The 13,623-nt window shown below is 35.4% G+C and overlaps 1 protein-coding gene across 6 annotated transcripts in view; it reads right to left on the bottom strand.

The window, feature by feature from the left end:
• LOC133522893 (cytosolic purine 5'-nucleotidase) overlaps positions 1–13,500 on the bottom strand; it is a 29,459-nt gene extending 15,959 nt beyond the window's left edge. The window contains exons 1-2 of one of the 6 annotated variants that reach the window (XM_061858362.1): positions 13,343–13,500; positions 12,899–13,105 (exon numbers count right to left, since the gene is read on the bottom strand). In XM_061858362.1, coding sequence (XP_061714346.1) covers positions 12,899–13,086 — 188 coding nt within the window. In that variant the 5' untranslated portion in view covers positions 13,087–13,105; positions 13,343–13,500. Of the gene's footprint in view, positions 1–1,986; positions 2,234–6,215; positions 6,235–6,272; positions 6,395–10,108; positions 10,464–12,898; positions 13,106–13,342 lie in introns of those variants that run through there. The other 5 variants (XM_061858363.1, XM_061858365.1, XM_061858366.1 and 2 more) reach the window with 5 other exon arrangements.
• Positions 13,501–13,623: the final 123 nt, after the last annotated feature.

The raw sequence follows: 13,623 nt of genomic DNA, 5'->3' as shown, positions 1-13,623 counted from the left end.
ATTTTAAAGGACGCCCCAGATAAGTGCCCCTTTATTTTCCCACTTTAAGGATTATCGATTTCATCCATTACCAAACAACCTGTATATAGTTTGGTAGGGGTTTACGTCAAGCATGTGACGCGGGTAAACGATAAGAGCCTAAATTGCCCTAGATAGGGAATAGGTAAGGTCGTTTATTCGGCAATCGGTCTGTAAACCTATATCCATTCTACTATGATGACAAACCTTATTTCAGGGTGCTATCCTCGCCAACTGATTGTGTTCCTAAGCACGTATTTAATAATATAGATGGACTTTTTTGTCCTCTTGTATTTCGCATGCTATGGTTGTAAGAATGACTGTAAAAACAAACTTATATGATTGCTATTTATATGGTGCTTCAAAAAAATCGATTTCCAAATTTAGGTGCGCTTGAATTCTTTGGGTAAAAAATATAAAAGGATTTCATTTAGCGATAGTTATTTGATAGCCTCGGCACGCGCAAGTAGCTAATTGTAAGAGGTACCTCTTGCGTTCGTTATCTTCGCCGATGACTTTAATTCCCCTGACAAAATATTTCGCCATAGGTATCCCAGAAGTTTTGGCATCATGAGGTGCAAATTACAACTTGATTACAAGGGTTATACCAGTTCAGTCAAGAGCTACTTTGTTGGACTGCGTCCCAGAGATCGTTTACCTAAGAAGCGACCATTAGGTACTTGTTCAAGCCTTATGAGCCGTCTTTTCAGACTAATGTGACCGAAGAACTCCTTCCGACGAAGTTTTTCATAATCTTAACTAGACTTGATGCTTGAAAAATCTGATCACCATTAAACAGTTGATTGTTTTTCTAGAGGGAATATCATGAATTATTATTACATTACCCTCTATTTCGTAGCCTCTCTGTATACCTATGTAAAAGAGCTCCAAATTACAATCAATATTTCCGACTTCGAACGACTTCTTAAAAAGTCCGGAAGTGATAATAGCTCCATTTTATCATCTATGCCAGCCTAATTGCCGTCACGTACATTTGTCAAACCGTACCCAGTGCAGCGCACGTCATGAGACTCATGAGTGTCCGCAGTCAGGTGCGTCCGGATTTAACCATCGCCTGTGGGTAGCTTGTCCAGATAAATAATATGGAGGCGCATGGCGACAGTGTTCAAATTCCAATGTTAATGCCAAAATCTCGAATAAAAGTCTCTTATAAATCGCCTGGAAAACTTATGAAATCCAACCATGCGTCATCGCGATAGTGACACTTTTATGATAGGTATCTAATCGGACAACACAAGTATATCTGATAGATTTAGGCCTTGGTCGAGTTGGTCGTGACAATGACTTATCTATTCTCTGAATTACGTTATGGCTATGGCAGAAGTACATGGACACAGAAGAAATAGGAAATTGATTCACAATATAAAGATTGGAGAAAGATCTCTATTGGAATATATCCAATATTTGAATACGAGTACTAAGACAACTTTTTCCTGGGAAACACAAAAATTTTCCATGATTGAAATTTTCCATAATAGTAGATTGTTTCACAAAGAAGCCAAATGACATATTTACGGCGAGGGCGTACATTGAATCCTGAATGAAGCGAAAGATTCTACAATTGAATCTAAAATAGAATTCTGGGCGTAGGGATTCAAGTATTAAAGCCTAAGGTGGAAATAATTTTATTTTGCTACTCGTACAATGTGACACACTGCTTTTCACATCACCTATGAGGAAATTATTGTTCCAAAATATTAAATAAGGTAAAAAAATGGCATACAAAAAAGAAATAAAAGTGTCCTAGAACAGAAAATTGTCATTTTGATCCCTTCTATAGCCGGGAAGAAATAGCCCTTTTTCGGATGTGAAAAGGATTTATCACAAACGAAGAGAAGTTTTATTACGAAAGTGACTGTTTTCGTAGATTGGTTTGTAAGATATTTAGCAAACACGATACGAACTTCTATATTACGTACAAAACCTTTTCAAGTAGGTATAACTTACTCATTAGGCGCTGCCGTGTGTCTGTCTCCTTTCCCATACGACGCACCATTCGAACTCGAGCTCTCCAAAAACACCTCACATTTTCCATTGGCCATGTCTTGGAACTTCATGGCACATTCAAACTATAGTTTACACTCACAATAATGTAACAAAAACGTTTTAATTGTCCAATAGAGCCTGAGTGTAAATAATTATAACAGCTGATATAATTTCAGTAGTTGCGATAAACGCGTGCGTTTGCTTTGCTCTGTTTACAACGTATCCACGTACGTGCAGCCTTGTTACTTTTACAGTCTCATTTGAAGGCGTCCGCCAGTCTAACCTTTACGCCCGATGGCGTCTAGTTGTTATTAGTCGCGGGACCAAGTTATACTGGGGACGGGCTCCGAGATAATGTTTTGTGAGGAAGCGTTCAAAAGAGTGGATATCCTTGACAGTGGCAAGGTGAAGTGGTAAAATAAAACTAGAGACCTGTCTCACTGAATTTGATACTGTGACTTACGTGGCGAGTCCTAACTACCAATATTATGTATGTTAGAATAGTATTAATTTCTACTAATAATATAAGCATCATTATCACAAACATTCGTTCATATAAAAGGGGTTGCCGAATGATTTGAATAATGTACAGATTATAATTTTAAAGCACATTGCTGTTAAACATTTTTTGAGTCATCTTAAGACGAAAGTGGAGAACACACGCGAAATCGCCTTTTCATACAAACGTAGTCCTCATTTTCCTCTCTGGATATTAATATTATTGAAAATATGTTGGTACAATTTGTTGAATATGACACCGTAAGATTGTACACCCGTTAGTTTATAATCTCACGTAGGTTAGGTTAGGTTAGTTTGTAATCTAACTAATGTAATGTAACTAGCGAGATTTACAATTTTACGGTGACATATACACAGACCAACCACCTGCGGGCGGTTTTCTGTGATTGTATACAAACCACACCTATACCCCTATATTTAATTTTATTTCGAATTTTTCATTATTATAAGAGTTAGGAGCATTTAAAATCAAAATATGTAAAAATATTTTCCAAAATGTCAATATCCAGATAGGAAGATGGGGACTACATTTGTATGCAGAAGCGGCCAGGCCGTCCTATTTCCTCTTAAGGATCGATTCGAGATTACGATTTATCGCTAAAATTTGCAAATACATCTAAACACAAAATAAATTAAAATTAGGTTTACTAAAAAAAATATGCCTACAGGTATTCTAATTTAACACACTTGAAATGGGAAAAAATATACGCTTCTCTTTTTACGAAATAATATTTTAAAGTTTTAATGCCTCTAAAATTGCAAATATAGATACTTCCGGCTTCCGGCGATAGTCAAAGCGCAATACTTATTTATAACTTTGTCTAAAATTAAAAACATGATTCAAATTTTCTTTACAGAGTGATGTGCTCGAGCTCAGACATAAAACAGAATTAGGTGCAGTAACTTCTAGCTAGACAACTTAAATTCCATGAAAGTTCAGGACTTTCAGGAGAACAAATCTTTGTTTTCCCACCTGTACGTAGACTTTGCCGCGACTGTATGTAGGCTTAAATATAAAAACTTTCCAATTGGCGTAGATGCTAAGATTACAGTGAAAATATTTTAGTTTGTGCATGTGCATCCTGTCTTCGCTTCACCAGAATACAGCGGCCTAATTAGGAGCGCAATGCAACTAATATTTAATTTAGATTACGTGCCTATCACGTGCCTATTACGCTACTTATTTAATACTTCTGAAAAATGCATGGAAGCTAATTTTTCACCAACTTAAAAATTACAGTGTAAAAAAGTAACGTTCGTAGTACTGCCCTGATTGGGGTTATATAGCTGAATGCATATGTGGAAGTGTGACATGATAAGTTTCTGTTCCTAGAACGCACCCCAGTGGGAGCCCAGCCGGTCTGCAGGGCGCATGGGGGGACGAATGCCAGGAATCGCAATCGATATTATACTGACATTAACCACTGTAACAGAAGGGCTGCTAAGGCTACAATCACTATCAATACGAATGAAACAACGCGACAAAAGTATCTGCCATCCTGGAATAATTTTCCAAATAGAGATACAGTACAAATAATCTACCTATCATGTTTTTTCAGCATATTTTTTTATATAATTTCTCAAAAACGGCTCTAACGATTTCGATGAAATTTACAATATAGGGGCGTATGTTAACGAAAATTCGTTCAAACTACGGTTCATTTTTTAAATAATTAGTTTACCCGAGTTAGTCCGGTGGGTATTAAATTGTAGTGATAATGCGATTTAATTTTCAAACCAGAGGCTAATGAGGGCGAAAAATCGATCCATCTATATAGGTTTTTATTGGTATAAGATTCGCTTTTGAGTGTTTTCAAATAAGACATTTAATATATGTATGTATGTATGTATGTATGTATATACTTTATTGTACATAGAAATAAAAACACGAAAAACACAGTTACAGAGTAAATTAAATACAACAAAGGCGAACTTATCCCTGTATGGGATCTCTTCCAGTTAACCTTTGAGGAAATGAGTAAAACAGAAGTAACGGTGAATGAATGACAAACACAAACAAAAGTGTACAATCACTGAAATTAATGAAATGCAAATTTTGAATACACATTGATACAAATATACATAGATAGAAAAATAACCATAAAATAATGCATACATATATATATAAATAAAAATAAATAAATATTCAATATATAATATAAATAAATATGAATTCGAACCAGAAAAGTAAAGGAAATTAAAAAAGTAGAAGTACTCCAAAGAACTAGGAAGTCGTAACCAAAGTATCGGAAAGCCACAATTTTTTAAGCTTCTCCTTGAGTGATGCTACAGATTGGGAGATTATATATAATATATATATTGTGTAAGGGAAGGTGTCACAGTCTCCCCGTCTACCTCGACCCCACATTTCCTACTGTTGGTCATCAGTCATCACTTGGGTCTTTGCACGATTCATTTGAAGTCCAGCCTGAAGGCTTACGTTGCTCAGGTCTTGGATCATTTGCTGTTTGCTGTAGTTAATATTTATAACATACATTAATTGGGGTGTGTGTACAATCATTGTTCACATGATAATAAAGTCTAATTTGACGAATTTTCGAATAAATACTTGCAAAAAATAGCAGTAAGATTTGTTTGTTGATAAACATTATTTTTACATATATTTGTAGAGCCAACATGATATTTATATTTTATTGTCATTATTAAACGGAACTTAGAACGAAATGACAATTAGTAGTTAAAAATCGACTAATTATACCTAACGTAACTTGTTGACAGATATTCTCACTAGCCTGCAATGGTCGGATTACTTGCATTTTGAGATTATAAATACCTATTATAAATGTCCAAGCATTAATAAGAAAACTATTTACCTACTATGGAATGGACTGTTTTGATCAGCTTGCTGTTCGCAGCGGATATGTGTCAACAAAATATCAGCAGTTATTCACAACGTATCCTTTGTTTTGTTTATATAATATGAAGTCATTAGTACCGGCGTGAAACAATGCACCGAATCGACGAATAACAAACAAAGAATTAATATTTATAGCTGAGTTAAAGTGAAAAACAATAACAGTTTCGTTACAGGATGGACTAGTATCATTAACATATGAATATTAATTTTCATTATCTGAAATAACCAGTTTATGACATAATTTCTCATCGGTCATATAACGTCTCTACATTGTTTCCCACTACACCTGATGCAGTTTTTTATAAAGCTAATGCATTTTTACGGGTATAAACCGGCGATTATAAAACCTATATTAAGTAGCAAACACCTATGTACATATATGCATACAAAATATTACACATTTCAAAACAACACGAAGGTGATCATTATGTTATTGGGCATTAATGTTGCCACTCACAAACAACTTAAAATGCCGAGTCGCAATTTTGAATAATTTTTGATGGACTAAAAGAGATATTCTAGAACTAATGGAAATTTCAAACTAAAAAATAAAATGACTAATACATAATGACGTTGCTTCTTGGAACGTACTAATAATCAGAGTTAACACTGTACAAGGATAAACACCAAACTCCAAAGACTTAAAAGTGGTGCATTAATATGTTGTTCGACTGTTCTGATATAGGTTTTTGAGCAAAATAATAACCAGCTGAAACCGCTAACGCATACCTAATGCTATCGGAAAATCGGTTCAGAATTTCACAAATAAACAAAATTATGCGTAGTCACGAACGTAAACAGAGCAATCGCACGCCAACTTTTGTTGCTATTTAACTACAGATCGTCGCACCAATAAAACACTTCACGTCCACGTTGAGGTTAATCAAGATCGTCGATACTGTAGATTATCGTGTTTTGCGAGAGCGATACGCGGCAAGACGGCGGGGCGAGTGCGCGTTTACTGACGCTTGCTTGACGCCGCGACGCTGTGCCTACAAACAGTGGTATTGTCTCAATCGCTGATAGGCGAATCAAACGAACCAGCGTTAGTATGGCCTCAAGTTCCGTAGTAACTTTGCGTTATTGGAAAACGCAGTTACACCGTTTGGTTAGTGTTTGAATCGCCTGCGTTCAGTGAGCGGGTGCAATACCATCCTAATCCCCCCTCGCTCTATGTTTCTACAGATTACCAAGCGCCTCTTTCGACGAACCAGTATGGGAGTGAACTCTGATTAATAGTTTATAACGAAGTTCGAAGTCTACTTTATACTGGTTACTGAAGAGAGGCGCTGAGTAAGGTATGGGAAAGACAGGCTCCGCTCAGCTGATTCATTTGCAGCGACAACATAACATGGTATCCTGCATGACACGATCCACGCCGTAGGATATTCAAAATAACTCTATCCTTTTTACGTGTCATTATTATGAATATCGAGAGAAGAGACTGTGCACGACCTCAGAGAACATTTTTTGAACTGATTGATTTCATTAGATGCTCCAAAAAGTCTAACAATCAATCCTTTATTTCAAGATAATGCATGAAAAAAAGTATTTGTTTTGTATGTATATGTAATGTCGAGAACATTGCACCATTTTCTCAATAAAACAAAGGGTTCCTGCTTACATTTTGTATTAGTGATACATAGAACAATCTGTGCTGTATTTAATTACAGGCGCCAGTAAAACACTACCACAATACTTTTATTAAATACTAATTGTAACAAATGTAACAAGTGTTGCCAGGAAACGCCTGTAACTTGTATCATTTAGCTTTATAGTACCTACGTAAAATATTGTGTAAATAGAATACGAGTATGTATTTTTTTTGTTTAATGTGATACACTACTACTGGCCGGCACTGCACGTTCATGTTTGTTTATTGCTCAACACAGTACTTGGACACAGGTAATATTATAATAGATCCTACACTTGGATCGAAAATCAAGAGAGAATACGCAAATAACCATAGAGGTACAATAAGTATAGAGATGAAAAGGTAGAGCCAACAGATGACCGAACGAGATGCTCTTATGGAACTTTCAGTAGGAGTAGCACAGAAAGCGCTATGATTGTTTGTCCTAGTCTCATTTTTTACTCCCCACCGTAAATTTTACTATGGGTTATGGTGGGCAACAAATAACCCGACCAAGTTACGTAGGATGTTTATGGTATGTTGTCTGTAATGTCAAAACTAGTTTTTAATTTGGCGCATTGCGTATGTTCTGTCCCTCACGGGTGCACGCGATGCGAGAGAGGAATCAATGCTCACGATCGGCATAAAACAAATATTTTTGTTTTCCTAGTAATGGAATGGAACCACCGTTGTCTAATTGTCCAACGGGTCCTTCTGTTTCTGTCGGTCAACGGACGATCTTAAGAACCGTAAAAAGTATTTTCACCACACCAGCTGGTGAAGTTCCAAAACTGATGAGAAAGCTGCATTTTATCCACATGTGGGGCAATGTAATGATGCAAATTTTGAGTTGTTTCCTTATGTTAGCTGGCAGAATTGACTTTTACATTGATGAATTGAATTGATGATTTTGTGAAAAATTGTGTTTCACTCGAGAGAAAAAATTGCTTAACCCTCGTGCCCTGGAACCCACGAACGCTCAAGATTCCATTTTTCGAACACGCAATTTTGGAATTTTTCGCTTGGTCGGGTATCAATATTAGCACGAGTGGTTAAACAACAACTTTGCCCCCTTGTAAAACAAAAAACATTATTTTTATATATGTATTCTAAAAATATGTTTTCCTCTTAGCGCTATAACAACAACAAATGAAATATTTTATAATAATACCTAAATAAACAAATAAAAACTCGAGACTTGCAAATCGAATCTCGGAAAGGGTAATCATAAAAGAACAGATATCATCTCAATACAATTTTGTGAGATTTGGCATTTTAAGATTATAAATTGTATGGAGATGAAACCTGTCACCGTACCCAGCATGTTTTAAAAATACTCTAGTCCCCAAGTCCCATAGTTTGACGTAATTTCTGTATTCCATACAAAAACGGGTTTATTATGTTCGTCACCTTCAATAAGATAATTATATTTTTTATTGTTCCAAAAAGGTTGATGACATCTGGTTCGTCATACTGACGTTAACAGATGTCATTGTGACAGTGACATTTCTTGGTAGATTGATTTTAATTATGAATTAGGGTATATTGTGATTAGTCACGAAACCTATCTTAATGACTCAGATTAATGATAGCAAAAAAATAAATCAAACAATCAACAGGAAACTTCACACGTGGAAAAAATGACGTAAAATTCCATTATACAATTAGCGTTGAATAAACTCGGTGGCGTCATTGTCCACCGATAAGAACCCTTATGATGCAACGCGTGATAATATTCCACAGTGGTCCCAATTACTACTACAAATATTCAGCGCTCCTTATCATTTATGGTGTGCACGATGTAGTTAGGTATATAGTTTTCATGAAAGTTGCATACGTGATCGTGACCTTTATACATTTCGCATAGATTACATAATTGGGTGCTGAAAGGTCGAGAGATGGACACTTAAGAAGCATGAAGCGCGAGTGTGGATAACTTTACTTTTACTTCAACAATGCATTGAACACAAAGAATGGATTTTTAACGTTGCCAATTTAGCTACATAAAGTTTTAACTTAATTGCTTGTTTTTAATAAGTACGAGTACCTACGTATTTACTTAAAATTGGTCTTTAAATTAAATTCGCTATAGATATATAATTGGTCTTTAAATTAAATTCGCTATAGATATATAGCGAATTTAATTTAAAGACCAATTTTAAGTAAATACGTAGGTACTCGTACTTATTAAAAACAAGCAATTAAGTTAAAACTTTATGTAGCTAAATTGGCAACGTTAAAAATCCATATGAATATATATTATCATATATATTCATTTCTTGAAAAATAGTTACTGATTCAAGGGTTGTTTCAAACGCGAAATTAAGCGTTCTAGGAAAAGTTTGTTTATAAAATGAATAAACACATTTAATGTGAACTTAGAAGCCTTGGAAGTAGTTGCGCTCCTTAGAGGCTTCTCACATCACATCACACGACCGTGCCCATGGGTTAACACGTAGAATGTAAAAGATACGTACGCCGAACAAAGATTTCGATTATAGAATTTCACCCTGAATATTTTTGCAACAGACATATAACTTTGTGATCCAAATCACTCAAATGTGTTTGAGTAAAATCTTATCGACGCAGAATACGAAGATTTTGACGGCAGGCAATGTGAAGAGGTGACTTATAACGCTCTACGCGAATCAAGCGCGAATAATCTGACAACAAAGGAATGGCTGAAAAGAATGAAAGTGGAACTTCCGTTTCCTTCTCGAACTCAAATACTTATGGTTCACTGGACTCCATTGCACAACTTCTAACGATTATATGTCTAGATATTTGACTACAAGTTATATACGCACGGGAAGTCACGAAGGACTTTTCTCGGCGACTAAACGATTTCAGAAATAGAAGGCAATTACCTACCATAACTTTTTAAAACTTAGTAGTTAGGTACTATGTAGACTAAAATTAGCCGGTTATTTGGCCTGGCCTTGGAATTAATAATACGGCACGTTGACATAGAATCACGTATCGGGAACATTATTAGTACACGCGCCAGTTTACCAGTTCATAAATACATCACACGTGCAAATGCGAATGTATACCTGTGCTCGGCCGCGCGCTTGTCAAACCAGCGGCTGTGCATGCTGGTCAGAGACTCCGCGTACGTGTCCAGCTCGACCTCACTCCTGTCGTTGGACGTCTTCGCCAACGGCTTGTCTATGCCCACAATGGATTTATCGGGTACTTCTACGGCTTCATCGCCGGCGTAGAACGTCACAGATGGTCGCTTATTTTTTGAAGAGGAGTTCGCGCGTGCGCGGAGCTGCTCCGGATTCACCGTCGGCGACAGCGGATACGCACTCTCGAACGCGTCAGGCATTATTAAATCAAATTAAAAATTTAAATATCGAATCGGACGTGTGCGCCGTTAAGATTTCAAGTTAGTACTGCCGGCGATCGAACTCCCGCGCAGTAAAATGACCCTCGTGGATGATAAACTCTGGCCCGGTGATTAGGTACAGACCTTTTAACGTCATCACAGATTTATTTTTATTATAGATTAGCATACAAGTATTCATGATTTTGAATGGTACGTTAATATAATTAGCATTTTGCCGCTGTTTTGACCTCGTAACCATTTTGTATAATTAGCGTAGAAAGACAAGTGTTTTTGATATTTACGTGCTAGCAACAGGTCAGAATGTTTATTAGTCATTATTCTTACCTGCCTTTGGTATCTACTTAGACATTATAGAGATTTTAATCAACGACTAACACTTGCTAGAAAAGTGTAGGTATAGGAATAAATAAGAAGATAATGTAGCCAAGTATAGCTTAGTAGTGTGCTAGGCAGAGTTCGAAGGTAAATACCTTTTAATTTTTATTTGTAGACCCCATCTTTGCGAATACAGACGATAGCAACCATATTTTTATTCTAAATATGCTGGCCTGCCTTAACAGCTCAATAGCAAAGTGAGTTGTCAAATAAAAAAATATCTATAATTTTGAGCTTACATGCTCAAGCATCCTAAGACCCTGCATACAATTTTTTGTACATATTCCACAATCTATTTCGAACTTTTATTGTGTAACCCTTAGGTTCCAAATTCAAAAACAAAACAACTACTTCTGGGTAGGTCTTCAGGAGGCTAGGACTAGGACTTGTACTAAGGCCTCAAAATTAACACCAAAATATTAAGTAAAATAAGGAACAAAATAGGAGTATTAGAAAATATCTACTAGGTACAGTCAGAAAAACTATTAGATTAACACACCTGCATACATATTTGTATGTATGTATTTGTATGCAAAGATGCTAGCTGACTGTCCCTGGTAAACTTAAGATTCTCATTAAAAATAGTAAAAATCTACAACTGTAGAACTGTACAATGAAATGAAAATGTAGAGTGCAAGTAAGGAATTCGCCAAGTTCTCATGTAGTATGATGCATGTATTGATGGTGACCAAATATAATTTTGCAGGGCCCGTAATATACTGATGATAATTATTAGTTACCTACTTACGCAAGCCTAACCTTTGTTTGTTCGATCTTTATCTGTTTGGCATGTATTTGAATAGCCAATTTGACGTACTGCGTCATCTTATCAACTAAGTGGAATATTTTCAGTACAATTTCGTTTGTTACTAAATAAAAACCATTCATAAAATTATTAGTGTACAACCAAAGTCTTGATTTCGGCATCAAATTCATGTTCTGAAAGTTTGGTTTTGCCAAAACATCTGGTTTCGGTTAGACATTAAACTTATGGCAAATCTGATCAAAAACTAGGTTAGGTTAGGTATATTATTATTGGGGTGTTGCTGGCCTTAGAGTATAAAATAGTAATAGGTTAGGTTTGGGTTGATGTATTGGAAGGGTTTTAAAAAATTGTTTTGGTATGTACAACTCAAGTGCACACATATGATAATAATTCTGAGGTTCTTCCTAAATTTTCTAATGTCAATTGTTCATTTGTCATATCAGTTTGTTTTCACTTTTCACAAGAATAAGGCCCTGAAATAGTTATAGATACAAGTGCAGAAAATAGGAAATTCGCAACAAATGGAGATAAATTAAAACACAACCGAAGAGAGTTTGTAATTTCGAATGGAAAGGTAGAAAAAACACATTTTTTTAAATATTTTTATTTCCTCCTATGGAAACTCCAAATAGGGAACCATATATAATTAAGAATTTCTGCCACTATAAAATCATCATTGTTTTAATGGGGCATATTTTTGAAGTTACTTTTTATGTGACTTATAGTTTTGCTCCTAAGTGTAAATACAAAATCTAGTATGTTGGTTATCACCAAGTTGAATATTGTACAAAAAAATTTACTTGACCTTCTCTCTCATGATATTCATTGTCAATATGATAAAACATTATCTGGGCAAGCAGATACATGATACCGCTATCTAATTTTATTACTATTTTGCTTGGCAACAAAATTCTTAAGTATAAAATAGCAAAAAATACAAGTGACTTTGCGTTTTAAAAACACTTGTAAGTAATATAACTTGATTCATAGACATCTAACCTATTTCTTTGAGTATCAGAGTGACTGGTTGATCATCTACAATGAAAAAAATTATCTCTCTGTACTGATTTTCTTTTCCGCACCAATTGTAAGTTTCTGTTTGGCCCAATGGTTGACTGGTAGAGAATGCCTTAAGGCAGTAAGTCCGCCATTTGTACTTTTTTGTATTGTGCAATAAAGGTTAAATAAATAAATAAATAAAAAACCAAGTAGCATAACCACTAATTGAAAAAGTTAGACTCAAAATCTATTGTGCTGTATAGATGCGGAAATAATTCTATGGTCAATTTGGTTTGCAGCTGACTATGCAATTCAAAGTTGTAAATTATGTAATAAATTATAAAAACATACCTGTGTTCTGCACGTCGGTAGTACTTTTTCGACATGTGCTTGTCTGGAGTGGTCAAGCATTCCTTAGTTTTACATTCATCCATTGTTGAAAGCCGGTTAAGGGGAAACTTATACTTCAGAGTATAATGCGAGTAAAATTTTTTTAGGTATATCTTTGGCAGAACCACAATTTTCGTAAGTCTAAACATACAGTTTAGCGCTATGTACCTTTAAAAAAACAGACATATGAATATGAGCGCCGCCAGAATTAGGTACTTATTTGTTTACAAAATAATCAGCTAGATAATACGTTGCCTGTTATTATCTTACTTCTGTACACATATAGTTTAACCAGATATTACTAGATAGTAATCTGTGTAAGTTTATGCAATGTCGTTCAAAAATAAATACTAATTTTAGCTTTTCGAAGCTGACGCACTGACAAATACAAGCAAGATGACTTACCTATTTAAAACCTTTTTTCATATGTATAAAAATCAACACTGTCTAAATTATTTCAATAAAACTAGTATTATATTTAACTTGAATAACAATTTAAGTACATACGCAATCTCTTCAGTTTCAGTAATATTCTACTGTACTGCATTAAAACTGACAAAAGTGACAGGCTGAAAAACGGCGAGTCGGCGACTGTCAAAGACACATCAGAGTGCGACCACAGATTGCGTATAACATAAAAGCTACAACGGACTGGCGTAACAGACCGCGGCCTTAGTCCGGTCAGC

This window comes from Cydia pomonella, chromosome 11, assembly GCF_033807575.1.
Source record: "Cydia pomonella isolate Wapato2018A chromosome 11, ilCydPomo1, whole genome shotgun sequence".
NCBI classification, from domain to species: Eukaryota; Metazoa; Arthropoda; class Insecta; order Lepidoptera; family Tortricidae; genus Cydia; species Cydia pomonella.
The sequence above is the reverse complement of the archived record's forward strand: the minus strand, read 5'-3'. Positions and strand labels throughout refer to the sequence as shown.